Below are 17,206 nucleotides of genomic sequence, written 5' to 3' on the forward strand. Positions count from 1 at the left end.
TTCTACAACAGTAGGTCAAGGCCTTGCTGGCAAGGTGACACTGAGCGAAGACCTGCAGGGAATGGGGAGCCAGACCTGAGGAATCAGGACAGGGAGAGGAGAGAGCAGCAGACAGCAGCCTTCAGGGACAGCACGGAGAACAAAGCAGCCTGGGGCAGAGAGCTTCAAGAAGAGTCCAGAGAGGCTGGGAAGGTGGCTCAGTGGTAGAGCGCTTGCCTTGCATGCATGAGGCCCTGGGTTCGATTCCTCAGCACCACATAACCAAAAAGAAAAAAGCCAGAAGTGGCGCTGTGGCTCAAGTGGTAGAGCGCTAGCCTTGAGCTGAAGAGCTGAGGGACAGTGCCCAGGCCCAGAGTTCAGGCCCCATGACTGGACCCAAAAAAAGGCCACCCAAAAAAAGAGGCCACCCAAAAAAAGAGGCCACCCAAAAAAAGAGGCCACCCAAAAAAAGAGGCCAGAGAGACTCATAGGGCTACAGGGGTCAAACTATGCTTCATAGGCCTTGGGCCTGTGACCCTAGATAGAAATCTGGGGGGCAAAGGGGGCAGGAACCACTGGAGCTTTAAGTAGAGAAGGAGATGATCGCCAACAAAACAGATCGCTCTGGCTTTCACATGGAGGACATGGCGCCAAGATAACAGCTACGAGGCCAGACCAGAGGCTGTTGTGAAGACTCAGGAAAGAAACAGACAGATCGGACCAAAGTGCTAAGAAGAGAAAACAAATCCAGGCATAAGGGGCACTCCCACAAACCCAGCACCCAGAAGGAGCACAGCTTGACTAAATAGCAAAAGTCTAGGTCTGGGAAGGTGGCTCAGTGGTAGAGGGCTTGCCTTGCATGCTCGAGGCCCTCTGTTCAATTCCTCAGCACCACATAAACAGGAAAAAAAAAAAAAGCCAGAAGTGGCACTATGGCTCAAGTGACAGAGCGCTAGCCTTGAGCTGAAGAGCTGAGAGACAGTGCCCAGGCCCAGAGTTCAAGCCCCACGGCCTACCAAAAAAAAAAAAAAAAAAGCAAAAGTCTAGGGGAAAAAATAAAAGGCAAATGTGGTGGCTCACACCTGTAATTCTAGCTACCTAGAGATCAGGAAGAGCAAGATTCGAGGCCAGCTCAGACAAAAAAGTTCCCAAGATTCTATCCTAACCAATAGAAAATTGGGCACAGTGGTGTGTGCCTGTTATTTGAGGGGGTACAAGAGAAAAAGAATAAAGCAACAGGAGCCGGGAGCTGGTGGCTCACGCCTGTAATTCTAGCTACTCAGGAGGCTGAGATCTGAGGACTGCAGTTCAAAGCCAGCCCGGGCAGGAGAGACCGTGAGACTCCTATCTCCAATAAACCACCAGAAAACCAGAAGAGGCGCTGTAGCTCAAGTGGTAGAGTGGTAGAGTGCTCACCTTGAGCTGAAGAGCTGAGGGACAGCGCCCAGGCCCAGAGTTCAAGCCCCACGGCTGACCAATAAATAAATAAATAAATAAAGCAACAGGAGAACGAGCCAGCAAGTTACTCTGAGTTCTTCTCCCTTCTCTTTCGTGTGTGTGTGGGGGGGGGGGGTGAGGGATGGTTACAAGGTTTGCCAGGCAAGGGCTCTACAACTTGAACCCCTCAGAGTTCCTTTCTATGTGACAGTCACTTCTGAGAAAACTGGGGCACTAGAAAAATCTGAGAGGTGGACAGTCCGTGAGTGTGACCTTCGTGAGGGCTGGCCAGCCTTTCAAACACGCTTCTCTCTTGGGACCTCCTCTATTCCCAAGCCAAAGAAAAAGGGGCAAAGGGCCAAAGAAAAAGGGCCAAAGGGCCAAAGAAAAAGGGCCAAAGGGCCAAAGAAAAAGGGGCAAAGGGCCAAAGAAAAAGGGGCACAGGGCCAAAAAAAAAGGGGCAAAGGGCCAAAGAAAAAGGGGCAAGTTTTTTTTTTGAAGCTGCTAAAATACTTGATGAAGTATTTTATGAAGAAATGAAGAAAATCCAGTTGATTTTTTTTTTTCTCCTTAGCAAAGAAGTACAAGGAGTTCAAACAGAAGCTTGGGACAGAACAAGGCCACCAAGACCCTTGCCACCACCAACTCCTAAATCGTTAAGAGAAGACACACAGGCTGCGGTGCATTTAAGGCTCTATTGTATGAGAGGGAGGCCACTTGGTCCACATCTGGAAATGAGCATTATTATACCCTCAGAGCCTTGTCCCCACCCTATACCCTGTGGCCCCCCTCCCCCCACCCTCCACCCCCCTCCCCTCGGTCACCACAGGACACCCTCTTACTTGATAGTCACGGTGACATCCATCATCTTGTCCGTGGTGATCGTCCCTAGGACATGGTGGCGAATGGCTGTCAACGTCAAGATGCTGGGTGAAGACCTATGAACGGGAGAAGGGAGGAAGCCGCTGGCAGTGTCGCCTGGCCTGTCGCACAGGGGCAGACAGGGCCCAGCCAAGAAGCAGACGACACAATGCGACTCTTAGTTTGGGACTAAGTAACTCATAATCAAAAAGTCTTTCAAAACAATAAACCAATTCTACCTTCCCAGTTCCCAGCCACACGTCTGTAAATGTCCAAACGTGGCAGATGTGAGCTGGGGGACTGGCCATCAACAAGGAGGGAAGATGTGACAAAGACTACACATGACCCCCGGACACATGGCTTCACCCTGACGGCCAGAATTTGGGGAAAGAAAACTGTCTCCTTCCCCTAGGTGAGTTATGTAGGCATCTGAACACCCTTTTCTAGAAACCAAGATATGCCTGGCCTTGCCGCTCCCTCAAAAATCACAGAAACATAAAAAAGAGAGCACGTGCTGCCCTCCTCCCACGGCAGAGTGCCCCCCGCAACCCGGGCTTACGTGTCGTAGGTGTAGAAGGCCTGCTCAAAACGGTGGCAGGAACGAGGGGTCACTTTGTACACACCTGCAGGCAGGAAACTGGGAGTCATTTTCAGAGAATGACGCTGATTACATGGAGCAATTGCAACACGAGAAATGCAGAGTTAGCTCGTCTCTTGAAAAACTGAAACAAGCCGGGCACTGGTGGCTCACACCTGTAATCCTACTCATGAAGCTGAAATCTGAGGAGCCAGCCTTAGGAGAAAGTCTGTGAGACTCCTGTCTCCAATCAACCATCAAAACCGCCAGAAACAGAGGAATGGCTCAAATGGCACAGTGCTAGCCTTAAGCAAAAAAGCTTAGAGACAGTGCTCAGGCCGTGGGTTCAAGCCCTAGGCCCAGGACAAAAAAAAAAAAAAATCAATCAATAGACAAATAAAATTTATAAAATTAAAAACGAAAGACTTGCTTGGGGAAGGAGGAAGACCTCAATAACTTGGAGAAGTACCCTCCATGGGAAAGGGGCATCCACCAAGAACTAGGGGTGAAGAGGGACAACCAGGTGCAGCGCAGGCGGAGGCCGGGCGGGTGCTGGCTGGGGAACAGCTCCTGCAGCCCCGCTGCTTACCTACTTTCCCACCACGGAAGGTCATCGGGGCCCAGTGGTCTACACCTGTGATTACAACTAAAGCTACTCAGGAGGTTGAAATCTGAGGTAGATGGCGAAGTCAGCCCTGGCAGGCAAGTCCACGAGATTCTTATCTCTACTAAACTACTCAGAAAAAGCCAGAAGTGGCACTGTGGCTCAAGGAATAAGAGTGCTAGCCTTGAGCAAAAAGAAGCTCAGGGATGGTGCCCAGGCCCTGAGTTCAAGCCTTAGGATTGGCAAAAATAAAAATAAAAAATAAGTGCAACTGTCCCAGAGCCACACAATGGAATATGATACAGCGAGAAAAAAAAGGACACAACCCACTGGTACATGCCACCATGCAGATGAGCCTCAGCAACACTGTATTACATGGGAAGAGCCAGACCCAACAGGAGCACTGAGTGGAAGACAAGAGGAGAAGTCAGCTACTGCTGAGAACTGAAATGGACTCAACTATCATCAGGCACAAAGGACTATACTTAGGGGGCCTTGAAAATGTCCTAAGGCTAGGTCTGCTCAACACAGCAGGACTTGGGAAATGTACTGAAAATCACTGCATTGTATTGCTTACTTGAGTGATTATTTTGCTTGGTGTTGCCCTGGCAACTGGGGTTGAACCCAGGTCTCCAGCGTGCCAGGCTGGCGTTCTGCCACTGAGAGATGCCCCAGTCCCCAAATGAGTGAATTTTCATATGGTGTGCAAAGTCTCTCTCAATAAAGTAAAAAGAGAGAGAAGCCACGGGAGGTTTTTGGCCAAGTGGGAGATGATTTGATTTCTGTAAGACCACTAAGGTCCTATGTCTCTACCCAGCTCAACCTCAAGCCAACAGAACACCCTGCCTGCACGGGAAGAGATGGAAAAGCAAGAGAACACCAAACCAACCAAAGCTGACAAAACCACCTGCTGCTTAGAGAACCAAGGCAGGAAAACCAACCTGGGGACCTTCCCCACCTCATTCCCCTACTCACGGCCCACCAACCCTCGGGACCTACCGGGCTTGGACAGGCAGAAGCGGTTCACTCCTTTTGAGAGGTTGTAAATCCCCACGTTCTCAGGTCCATTTCCATCCTGATAAAACTCCTGAGGGACCAGAGCCGGCACAGTGACTTACAGGCAAGATGCGGATACCACGATGATTAATCATATTTCTGTTCCTAACCACTCATCTGTTTTGTCCATTAATCATCTGAGCTGTTGGGTGCCACAGGAAAATTAAAACCTTCAAAAATGTCCCACAAATACGTGCTCTTTCCAGCCAATCCACTCCTGTTTACTGAGCGCTGCTATTAGACAAGTACCAGGCAGGGTCTCAAGAGAAGGCCTGGGGGGGCGGGATGTGGGGAGGCAGGGTCTCAGGGGAGGTCTTAGGAGCCGGGGCAGGGGAGTCAAGATGTCAAGGGGAAGGGCCTGGGGATGGCCCTTGGAAGAGGAGCCCGGATGGAGGGGGGCTTACCTTTCAATTTGAGAAATAAGAAAATCAACATGTCAATAAATGACTTAGTGACTTCAGCTAGGAAGCACTAGAGCTCAGAAAAACATAGAATGGAGCACGGGAGGGATGGCCCTTGGCAGTCCCTAGGCTGTCCTGCGTGGGGAACTTGGGGATTACAGTCTGTACCAGGAGAAAAAGCTTCCTGCCTTTGCAGAGAAGATGCACCCTCCAGCAGAGAGACGAGCAGGTGCCCAGGCACAGTGGAGGGAAAGAGCATGGGCTGGAACTGGAGAAGGCGCCTGTGGCCGGGGCCCACCACCAGCAGAGCGTGGAGGGTGGGCAACTCCTGGGCAGGGGATACAGCTGCTCCCTCCCCCCAGGATCCGTATGAGGGCTGCCATCAGGCCAAGCCAGCCAATAAGAGAACAGCTCAGCCCTCCACACTTCTTAAGAAACAGTAGCGTTCGCCAAGGAAACGCTGAACACTAAGAGATTCACTGAGGACGTGAGAAGCGGAGGTTTCGATCAGAGGAAAAAGGAAGTGAACTTGCTCAAAGTGCTGGATGCCAGCACGCTTGGCTCTACACCCATGGCCTCCGGACAGGATGAAGAAGGTAGGCCGAACAGGTAGGCCACCAAAGAAGCTTAATTCCACCACAGCCACGACATCCCAGTGTCCACCAGCCCAGCCCCCTGCTCCAGGCAGCACATACCAGTGTGATGGCGTGAGACAGGGAGCACCTCAGCATGTAGCCCGTCTGCCGAAACTCCACAGCCAACACGTCGTCCTCCAGAACCTCCACCTCCAGGCTCTTGTTCTTCCAGCACCAGTCCTCGTGCATTATGCTGGCTGCAAAGCAACCAGAGATGCATGGGCCTCGAGCGGCCATACTGCATGCAGCCCCCAGGGGCAATGTCAGGTGCTACCTAACTGTAATAGAGTGTGTGTGTGTTTGTGCCTGAGCCACGTGTGGTAGCGCATACTTGGAATCCCGGCCCTTGGGAGGCTGAGGCAGGAGGATTGAGAGTTCAAAGGCAGCTAAAATGGTGTGTGTACATGTATACATACATACATACATGTACAAATACACACAGGTATTGATGCTCAGAACAGATTAAGGCTAAAGCAAAATAGACCAACAGCCACAAACACCAGCAAAGAAATCCTACTGGGCTGAAGAGTTGGGCTGTAAGAAAGAAATGCAGGGGACCTGGAGACGTTCTTGTTTTTGTTTGGAGGTCGGGGCAGAGCAAGGTCTCACTGCAATTGTCCAGGCTGTCCTACAACTGCTGAACTCCAGTGATCCTGCCTCAGCGCTGAGCAGCAGGGACTACAGATGCTGGACACCATACCTGGCTTCTTTTCAGCTTTGTAGGGCTCAGCTATGGCTTCTGCCATGGTAGCTTGACACAAGAACTAACGGTGTGGCCACTTTCTACACAAACAGGCAGCCAGTCTTCAGGGTTGTGCCCAGAATCGCAAATCTACTTTAGAAGCTATTTATGCCAGGGAAAGGCTGTGCTGTGGCCATTTTTCAGAGGGACAAGCGGGCTGGGGAGGCCTGATCAACCAGCCCCAATCATGCCTGAGTGGATCTGCATCACGCCCTCCGCTCTGGCATTTAGAAAGAAAATGGCCTGACTGGGGCACCTTCCCCGCAGCAGACAGGAGGCTGGGGGCAGTTCACAAACACAGGAGGCGGCCCCTGCGCTGCTCACCTTTGTATTTCCCTGGCAGGACGTTGTCAAACGTGAAAGTCATGGAGTTGACCTTGCCCGAGAGCTGCAGGCTCCGCTTCTCGCCCTGGCGGCTCAAGGACTGCAGCGTCACCAGCAGGTCGCCACAGGTGTCTGCAGAGGAAAGACAAAGAGGGCTGGGTGTGCTGCCATGCGCGAACTGTGGAGATTCAACCTGCACCGCTCACACACGCAGCCCACGGCCTCCTGGAGCCGCGCTCCAGCAAAGCCAGTGTCTCTGAACGCCAAGGTCAGCGGCGAGCAGTGAAGGCGCCAATGGTGGGGGGCCCACACTCACCGAGAGGCCTGTCAGGGTCAGGAGAAAAGGGGGGAGCGAGAGCCACATTACAGGACACTTACTGAGACAGGATGGGTTGGGGAGACATCTATGCAACAACAACAGGAGTGAAGAGCAGAGGGGAGGGAGGGAGGGCGGAGGGGAAGGAGGGGAGAGGGGAGGGGAGGGCAGATGATGTGACTCAAAGTGGTAGAGCTCTAGCCTTGAATCCAAAATAGCTCAGGGACAGTGCCCAGGCCCAGAATTCAGCCCCAGGACCGACAAAAGAAAGGAAAGAAAGGCAAGGGAAGGGAGGGAGGGAGAGAGGGAGGGAGGAAAAAAAGAAAGGTAGGAAGGGAGGGAAAAGGGAAGGGAGGAAAGAAGGAAGGAAAAAAGGAAGGAAGGAAGGAAGGGAGGGAAGGAGGAAGGAAGAAAGGGAAGAAGGGAGGAAAAAAGGAAGGAAGGAAGGGAGGGAAGGAAGGAGGAAGGAAGAAAGGGAAGAAGGGAGGAAAAAAGGAAGGAAGGAAGGGAGGGAAGGAAGGAGGAAGGAAGAAAGGGAAGAAGGGAGGAGCCGGGTGCAGGTGGCTCATGCCTGTAATCCTAGCTACTCAGGAGGCTGAGATCTGAGGATCTCGGTTCAAAGCCCAGGCAGGAAAGATGGTGAGATTCCTATCTCCAATAAACCACTAGAAAACCGGACGTGGCGCTGTAGCTCAAGTGGTAGAGCGCTTGCCTTGAGCTGAAGAGCTGAGGGACAGCGCCCAGACCCAGAGTTCAAGCCCCACGACCGACAAAAAAAAAAAAGAAGGGAGGGAACAAGGGAGGGAGGGAGGGAAGAACACCATGCAAGATGGAGTCCAAACCCCTGGGTTTAAAAGCAGCCACTGCCATTAATAACACCTACAATTCCCACTTCTGTACCCCTTCTCCTCCCCTGCCACCCTGTCGCCTGTTCTGGCCTTCAGTTGACATCTTACCCAAACAAGAGACTTTCCCAGAAACAGATGCCAGAAACTGCACGAAGGCCACGTCCATCACGGGCCTGTCGGTCACCGTGAGAGGAAACATCTGGGGCTTCAGCATCAGCCCGGCTCTGGTCTCAGCCTCGGGCACCACCACCTGTGGGAACCCAGGGAGCCACGTCAGCGGCTGCGGGGCTCCTCTGCCCCTAGTGCACAGGGCACCACAACATTCCCCGGGGGCACAGAGCTGAGTGGATCTGGAAGGACAAGCGCTCATCTCTCGGCCTAGTTTTATAATCACAACAAACCCGGGAGTCATCTGGTTGAAGGAAACATGTTTCTATTCAAAATCAACTCTCACCAGAGGTATGCAGCCCTGACAGCTATCACTGGGCTCTGGCTGGAATCTTATCATGCCGGCCCCTTCCCCTGACTTCCTGTCACATAGAACACACGCTAGGAATGGGTTTCCCTTTTCCTGGGGAGGGGGCAGTGACCATCTTTTTTACCCCCAGTAATGATGACAGCTCCGAATCACCCTTCCTGGTTGGTTCTCGGGCCTCCAAAGGCTGTCACTGTGGCCTCTTCCTAAGGCCATTAGCCTGCTCGTCCCTGCCGGGCTGAGGGCATGGTGGATGACCTCTGCGTGTCTGGTCATTTGCTTTCTTGGCCTCACTACACTCAGGCCTACGTACAAAACAGGCTAGAGGCTGCCCAGCTGCTCTGCCTGCCTGGAAGGACAAATCCCACAGGGCCTGCCCACCTGGACCTGAGACAGAGTGAGGAGGGACAAGACCTGGACTCCCAGAAGCCAGGTGCCATGCTCAAGAAGCAGCCATGAAGAGCTCATGTGCCTCTTCTCTTGGACTTCCAGCAGGAAGCCTGGGATCAGGCAGTGCAATGGGTAACCGGACCCCCTAACTCCCAGCACATATCATGAGGAGAGACCTCCCACATCATTTCTCAGCTGGACATCTGCAGGCTCTACCAAGCAAGGATGAGAAGGCTTAAAGGCGTGTCCGATGCAGTGGCTCATGCCTATAATCCTAGCAGCTCAGGAGGTTGAGATCTGCGGATCATAGTTGAAAGCCAGCCTGGGAAAGTAAAGCCCATGAGACTTATCTCCAATTGACTACCAGATAAGCCAGAAGTGGAGCTGTGGCTCAAGTGGTAGAGCGCTAGCCTTGAGCACAAAAGCTACAGGGACAGCACTCAGGCCCCAAACAGGCACTACATAAATTAAATAAGAAAGAGCCAGAAACAAAAATGCTCTTTCTTGAGCCTCCTTTTGAGCTCATAAACTCTTCTGCCAACTATTTTTGACAATACTTCACCTGGACTTTGTAAGCCCCTGGTTTTGCTTTAAAGCAAAATGAGCCGTGAGCATCCGCCTCCGCGGTGACCAGCGCCTTGTCCTTGTCCTGGGACGACAGCACCACCTTGTATTTACTCATCTGCTTGACGGCATCGGGGAAGCGCGCAATTGATATGTGGCCGCAGACACTGAACCTGCAAGGAGACCGCAGAACTCAGTTATGGCTGAAAGGGAGAGTGGCTCTGAGCAGCTCCTATATACATCCCTCTTCTGGCCGGCAGGCCTCAGACTGTGTGGACTGAAGGCAGAGACAGACAGAGTGCACCCATGAGGCTCTGCTTTTCTGAGCTACTCACAGGAAGTAGAGCAGCCTCCCTTGGCAGGAGCCTGTGGCAGTTCAGGTAATGTCTGACAACCTCTCACTGCAGAAGTGATTTTCAGAAAATCCTCCGATATGAAAGTGTGAAACTGAATTATTGGCAATCAGACAGGGACTAACGTGAGCTAACCCTAAACGCTAAAGAGCTACAAAGCCTCCCAAGAAATACTGCCACTGGCCAGCATACAAGCTAAGGCCAGGCCATCAGAGGCCTCCCTGTGTTCAGATGCAATCCAGGGACAAAAGCAAGCGGAGAGACTTGCACACAAAGGAAAACTGAATGAAGAGCACAAAGCTAAGCCAGGTACAGTGGCTCGTGCCTGTCATCTCAGCTACTTAGAAAGCAGAAAGAGGATTGAGGTTTGAAGCCACCAAGGGCACAGAGTTGGTGAGACTCTATGTCAACCAATAGCTGAAGGGAGGGGGGAGTGTGCCTGTTACCCCAGCTACTTGGGAAGCATAAACAGGAGGATCTCAGTCCAGGCCCAACCAGGGAAAAACATAAGATCTATCCAAATATTAACTACAACAAAAAATGTAAGCATAAACAGGAGTTGGAGGCAAAGTGCAGTTGGTAGGGAGCTAGCCAATGAGTGCAAGTTCCAGTCTCAGAGCTAAAAAGAAAAGCACGAAGGACTGGAGATCTGGGGATGGCTCATGTATAGAGAGCCTGCCCAGCAAGCATAAGGCTCTACCTTCACCCCTCAGGACCAGAAAACAAACTTGCAAAGCTTAAACTGAACTTCTTAGTATAGCTGAGAATCACAAAAAAACAACTTGTAATTTGTAAAGCTGCATTAAGATGGAGGGCTGGGGATTTAATTCAGTGGAAGAGTGTTTGCCTAGCAAGGCCTGGAGTTTGGTCCTCAGCATAGCAAAAAAAAAAAAAAAGAGGAAAGAAAAACCCGAAGAGCCAGGTGTGATGGTGGTGCACACATTTTTAATGTTCACACTGGAAACTGAGGCAGAAGGATGGAAGATTCCAGGCCTGTCTGGGCTGTATAGGGAGACACTGTCTCAAAATCAAAAGAAGGAACAACTCAGATTAGAACCTACAAGTGAATGATGTGTAAGAAATATAGGAGCCAGGCACCAGTGGCTCACACCTGTAATCCAGCTACTCAGGAGGCTGAGATCGGAGGATCACAGTTCAAAGCCAGGAAGGCATGTCCATGAGACTCTTATCTCCAATAAACTACTCAGAAAAAGCTAGAAGTGGTGCTGTGCTTCAAGTGGTAGAGCACTAGCCTCGAGCAAAAGAAGCTCATAGACAGCACCTAGGTCCTGAGTTCAAGCCCTAAGACCAGCAAAAGACAAAACACAAAAAACCAGAGGAAGGCACATCTGCTCACTGGCAGCAACCAACATAATGGTGCCAGGAGGGACAGTCACCATTCTCTATTTAGCTGATGTGGCACACGCCATGTACCCCACATGGAGGCAAGCAAGGACTCCGCAGATTTGATCATCAGTGGGCCTGAGCAGTGGGCTAGAAGAGCCCAGAGCTCTGAGCAGAGCAGCGGGGTAGGTCAGGGGCCTAGAAGGCCTCTGGATTGCCAAGACCTAGGGAAAATCAAGGTCAGAAAGTAAACAGCTTCCTGAGCAGGGGAGAAAAGGAACTGAGCTAGTGGAAGTGACTGGAGGCAGGTGACAGGCATAGCAGAGAGCCAGCCCTGTGACTGGCTTGGGGGATGGGAGGAAGAGGACAGCTTTCTCTCCTGATCCCTTGGAGACCCTTGGGTGTTGTCAATGGGGTGCAACAGGACTCTTTCTGGCTTCTGCTGTCTGCCGGGTGGAGCCTGGATTGGAAGGAAGCCAGGGGTAAATGGGGCCCAGACAGCGACCTGCAGCTGTGTGGAGGAGATACTGCTTATCAGAGCAAATGGGTGCATGGTGGCGATGGGAGATATGTTTATGTTTTTTTCCTTTGCACTAAAGAAAGAAAAATGATCTGTGCTCAGTGGTGGCACACTGGCCTAGCACACGAACTCATCACCAACAGGGAAGAAAGGTTGGGAGTCATGGAAGGATGGCTTAAAGGCAGCCTGTATTTTTTGAGGGTGATTTGTTTCCTCATCTCTGGTTCACCCCAGATCCTGACACCCCTCCCGTCACGCCCCCCCAACCTGCCCATAGTTTCCATGGTTCCTTCGTGACCACACCAGTGGATGATTTTTTCTAGTAGTAAACGTCCTTTCTCCTGCCCTAGACCACCCCCTCCAGAGCACTACACTTTCTCACTGGTATTCTTCCGGTTCTCCCTGCTCTAACCTACCTGAAGTTCCCACAACCACCTGTAGCCCAATCAGGACGTTCAGATATCCAGCATCTATTGCAGGGCGCCATCTAGTGGTCCTTCAGACCCATGTGGTCCCATCACCTAACCGTCCCCAGCTGGAGACCCACAGGACCCCTAGGTATCTTCCCAATGTGTCCCTGATGTCCCCTGCCAGCTGTGGACAGGCCTTCCCCGACTAGCCTCCACCCTGCAGAGCTAGCCTGCAGCTTCAAGGCCTCCAACTATGGTTTGGAATGGTATAGGCTCATGCCCACCATTCAGGTACTGAGGAGGCTACAGGCAGAAGGCTCACAGTCTAAAGGCTGGGACTGGGCAAAAACATGAGACCCTATCAAAAGTAAAGCAAAAATGGCTGGGGTGTGGCTCAAATGGTAACCTAGGTTGGGGGGGATTGGGGGCAAAGAAAGCCGACTGAATGTCCTAACAGGTGCTGACACTGGATATGGACCCCAAATCGTTAGGTCATCCATCACCTACCCTGTGGCGATGATGTCAGCCAGCTGCGGGGTGTTGGGGGCGATCTTGATGGTGATGGTCTCGAAGTGCAGATGCTCCTTCTGGGCATGGATGGTGTACGTCCCCGTCGTTATGTTCTCCAGGCGGAAAGAGCCATCGGCCTTTGTTCTGACTGGAACAGAACACATTTGAAAACCCACTGTGCACCCCACCTACATAGGAATCGGTGAGACCCAAGCCCACCACTCATTCCCTTCTGCTCCTCTCCATGGGCCAAGAGCAGTGCTTGAGCAGGCCAGGAGCCAGCATGTCTGCCCACCTTTGATTTGGTTGTTCAGAGTAACCACGGCCTCCGGGACACCTTCTCCTTCTGGTCCATTCAGGACCCTCCCAGTGACAGAGAATCCCATGACATGGAACACAGGCTAGACAATGAAGATGGGAGAAAGGGGTCAGGGATCTGGGCCACCAAGGCCGCCTCTTGCCCAGCACATCGTGTCTCCCAGCCCTGCGGCCAGCATCCGTCTTCATTCCCAACACAAGGACAAAGCTGCAGACTCACCTCCAACAGCCAGGCCACTGCCTCCCAACTCCAGCATCGCCTTGGACCCCGCCCCATCTCTCCAGTGTCAGCCCACCTCATGATTACCACCACCACCACCACCACCACCACCACCCCCACCCCGCCAGGTCAAAGGCCCTCACCTGACTTTCTCCCAAGCCAGAATCTCAGCCCTGCCAGGCTCTAGAGCCAGTTCACCCCTGCCAACCCCAGGGCAGCGCCTAGCATGTGGTCCTGCACTATGTCTGATCGTCTGCCCCGTGGGAACTCCCCTCACTCAGCACTGTCTGCAGGTGCAGCACAGCTGACCCTACTCTGCTTGCCTCCAGTTTACCATCAACCTAGTTCTCTTGTGACTCGCCAGGACCCCAACTGTCCTGTCTGTCCATACAGTCTGTCTCCCTGCCTCTAGATTGTATGCTGGTGAGGACAGGGACCTTTCTTGCCCTAGCCACCTGGACCATACCAAGCACTGAACAAATGACTGCTGAATGAAGGAGAGCTCTAAAACGGCTTCTGGTTCATCCAGGAGGCCCTGATCCTTTCAAAAACATGTGTATGTGTATTCGTGTGTGTGTGTGTGTGTGTGTGTGTGTGTGTGTGTGTGTGTGGGCAATTGCTCTATCACAGAGCTATACTCCTAAGGCATTTGCCCACTTATTCATACAGATAGGCACCATCAAAGGTTTTTGTTAGAAGCTAGATGTGTGCAGACCCTAACCTAACAGATGACTCCAACCTGATGGATCTGTAGACTGTATTCTTCACTTTCCTGCCCAGGCTGGCTTTGAACCACAATCCCCAGATCTCAGCCTCCTGAGTTGCTAGGATTACAGGCGTGAGCCGCTGAGCCACTGGCAACTTGGCCTGAGTCCAGGATGGGACAGAGCAGAGGGCGTCTCACCTCGATCCTCAGGCTGTCGTGCTCCACTGTGAAGTCAAGCCTGGAAGGGGCCACATCAAAGGTGATCCTCTCACCTCTGTAGAAAGGAACCTGGAAGGAATGGCGCGCTGGTTACCACGATGGACAGTGTTAACCAGTGATCGGGCAGTCATAGATGACAAGGGGCTCAAGGGGCTAGGAAAAACATTAGCTGCAGCTGGCGGCTGTGGCTGATTTGAGCTCAGAAAGCCCTGTACTTCCTGCAGCGCTCCCTGAGCAGCCCATGTCCAGGGAAAGCGCGGCCCGGGCATGGCATGTTCAGAACTCTTGGGATCAGGAGTGCTCTGCACTGCGGGATATTTCAAGTGCTTGAATCTGTGTGTCTATCTTAAAAGGAGATCTCTGGGGGAGGGAACTGAGGTCTAAACATGAATTCATTTATGTTACACACACAACTTACTTATGACATTGGCCAAAGGTAACTTTATGCTACATTTTTATGATCAAGACATGAAATTCACAACATGGAATTTTCCCTTGTGGCATCAGGCTGGTGCTTAAAGCATTCTGCATTTTGGAGCATGTCAGATTTCAGAATTGCAGAGTAGAGAGGTTCATCCTCGCCTGCTGAACAGTGTCCACGAGATAGCAAACAAACCCCTTGATTCTTTGAGACTGGATCTGAAATGTCTCCAAAGGCCTAGGTCTAAATGCCTGATCACCAGTCCTGGGCTGAGCCTTGGGGGAGGGGTTGGGGAAGGAAGTGAGGTGACTGGGGGTGTGTTGGAAGGGAATGTTGGGATCCAGGCCTTGCTTCTGGCCTTCTGTGCTTCCTGGCCATTACCAGGTGAACAGGTGTCCTCCAACACCTGCTCCCGCCATGATAATTTGCCTTGCCACAGGCCCAAAGGTCAATTGGCCATGTGTAGAAGCATGAACTGAAATCCTGTCACCGTGAAGGAAAGCTAACACCACCCATCTGGCTTGGGTTTGTACCAGGTTGTAAGCATCCCAAACAGAGACAGAGCAGAACTGCTTCTCACCACGGCATAACCCCCACTGGGCAGGGAATAGAAGGAGAAGGAGCCATCTTCTTTCGAGACTGCATAGCAGAGATATACCAGGCTCTCATCTTGGGGCTGGAACCCAGGTACTGGAGACACATTGCAGCCCAGGACATCCTATGCCGTGGGAAAGGAATGTTCTAGTTACCACACAAGAGAACAGAGCAAATTCTCCAAGTTTCAAGGCAGTACATGTATATCTATGCTCTACAGGATGTTCATACACATGAAGAGACCAAGTATCTTTACGCTCAGGTGGAAAGCTAAAATCGGCTGTACTTAGAATGACAAGACTGTCCTTCCTGACAATGGGTCACTATTCTCCAGGGAAAGGGACAGTGGCTCAGAGGGCAGAGTGACTAGCCCAAGGCCTAGCAGCTGGAAAGACGCATTTATACACACCTGGTCCAAAACCTGAAGACTGGCTTAGATGCCACCACACCAGCTACTTAGAAGGCAGAAATGGAATGAATGATTGCCATTCAAAGCCAGTCCAAGCAGAAACATGACCCTCTGTCTCAAAAATAACTAAAACAAACCAGGTGCTGGTGGCTCACACCTGTAAAACTAGCTTCTCAGAAGGCTGAGATCTGAGGATCATGGTTCAAAGCCAGCCTAGGCAGGAAAGCCCATCAGACTCTTATCTCCAATAAACCACCAGAAAACTGGAGGTGGAGCTGTGGCTCAAGGTGGTAGAGGGGGTTAGCCTTGAGCACAAAAGCTCAGGCACAGAGCCCAGGCCCTGAGTTCAAGTCCTATAATTGATTTTTTTAAAAAGTAGGTAATTTATTTTAAAAAGTAAAACAGAAAGTAAAAAAGGGATATGACTCCCCTGCTTAGCAATCACTAGGCCCTGAGTCCAAACTCCAATACCTCCAAGAAAAGAAAAGAAAACAAGCTAAACTCCACACCCCCCAGTGTAGATATTCAACTTCTGCAAGTCCACAGAGACCACAGTATTATTATTATTTTTTTTTTTTGTAGGTCATGGGGCTCACACTCTGGGCCTGAGTGCTGTCTCTGAGACTCTTGACTCAAGACTCATTAGCGCTCTACCACTTTAGAGCTATAGTGCCACTTCCGGTGGATTTTCCTGCCTGGGCTGGCTTTGAACTGTAATCCTCAGATCTCAACCTCCTGAGTAACACGGAGTACAGGCGTGAGCTACTGGCACCTGGCTCATCCAGCATTTCCAGCATGACACTACTCTCCTCTCCCGTCTCCCTCCTCACCGACACGCACAATTTGGTTTGTTCTTCACTTTCCTGTGCTTACCTCTTTGGTCACTGAAGAAGAAAAGAGAAGAAACTTCACCCCTTTCATGGGCTCGCCGTCGCTCCGCACGGAGCCAGACACATTGTAGCCAGCGACTATGAGGGGCCCGGCAGCGTTGGCATTGGAGTTTGTTACGCGCACTGTGGTGCTCGCCTAGAGAAGCAAATCAAAGGGGTTAGCTTCCAGAAACCAAGCCCCAGCTAAGTGTCTAACAGTACAACAACATGCTTAAGCTAAATAGGAACTGGGAGGAGACATACACAGACGGTAAAATTCCACATGTGGTCCTCCCTCTGAGAGTATGCACGGGAGACAGGTTCCAGGACCCCCATCCAAACCCACAGATACACAAGCCGGCTCAGTGTCTGCGGGCAACCTCCTTACACCAGCCCCGCTCCCCGCATATGCCTCAGTCATCTCTATGCTACTTAGAATCATGGATATGCTGTGAGCATCATAGAAAGAATCATACTGCAAAAAAACAAGTCCACGTGTGCAATTTCTTTTCAAATGCTTTCAGTGTGCAGTTGGGTGACCCCGAGGCTGGTTCCATCGATGGGTGTAGAAATCGCAGCTGGGAACTCCAACTCTACTGTGTAGTTGCAATCACTCTTAAGGGTATTTTTTGAGACAGGGTCTGGCTATGTAGCCCAGGCTGGGCTCCAACTCACCATCTCCCTCCTCAGCCTCCCAAGTGCCAGAAAGATGGACATGCCATGGCAACCAGGTTTTCATGCCCAAGGGAGTACCGTCAAACCCCCTTCCTCACCTCTATATTACAAATGTAGTGTTTGCTAGTCCCAAGCATATCTTTGTAACTATTCTACATAAGCCATACCTGTAAGTGGCATTAGCACAAATGTTTACAACTCCATTTCCTTCCGCTTTGTTCTGAAATGTGGTTACCCTGTGCTACGCGTGGCTGTGGCTCACGGGTCCTTCTCTTAGTGGGACCTGAGCTGGTTCCCCAGTTTGCTATTAATGGCAATAAACATTCTGTGCCGTTTGTCTCTCTGGAGTTCTATCTCAGAGAGGACAACACATCTCCCCAGGTGTTCCCAGTGTTGATTTAGATCAAAAGAGCCACAGCTCTCCAGCAG

General features: G+C 51.5%; 1 protein-coding gene across 1 annotated transcript in view; it reads right to left on the bottom strand.

The window, feature by feature from the left end:
* Nucleotides 1-17,206, bottom strand: part of LOC138814504 (BOS complex subunit NOMO1) — a 40,375-nt gene that overhangs the window by 12,605 nt on the left and 10,564 nt on the right. The window contains exons 7-18 of the mRNA XM_070003403.1: nt 16,107-16,259; nt 14,811-14,948; nt 13,789-13,878; nt 12,642-12,747; nt 12,344-12,494; nt 9,208-9,382; nt 7,889-8,030; nt 6,617-6,748; nt 5,611-5,747; nt 4,458-4,545; nt 2,837-2,900; nt 2,259-2,354 (exon numbers count right to left, since the gene is read on the bottom strand). Of these exons, the coding sequence (XP_069859504.1) occupies nt 2,259-2,354; nt 2,837-2,900; nt 4,458-4,545; nt 5,611-5,747; nt 6,617-6,748; nt 7,889-8,030; nt 9,208-9,382; nt 12,344-12,494; nt 12,642-12,747; nt 13,789-13,878; nt 14,811-14,948; nt 16,107-16,259 (1,472 nt within the window). The remainder of the gene's footprint in view (nt 1-2,258; nt 2,355-2,836; nt 2,901-4,457; nt 4,546-5,610; nt 5,748-6,616; nt 6,749-7,888; nt 8,031-9,207; nt 9,383-12,343; nt 12,495-12,641; nt 12,748-13,788; nt 13,879-14,810; nt 14,949-16,106; nt 16,260-17,206) is intronic.

This window comes from Dipodomys merriami, unplaced genomic scaffold (genome assembly GCF_024711535.1).
Source record: "Dipodomys merriami isolate MVZ:Mamm:240054 unplaced genomic scaffold, mDipMer1.0.p SCAF_60, whole genome shotgun sequence".
Classification (NCBI taxonomy): domain Eukaryota; kingdom Metazoa; phylum Chordata; class Mammalia; order Rodentia; family Heteromyidae; genus Dipodomys; species Dipodomys merriami.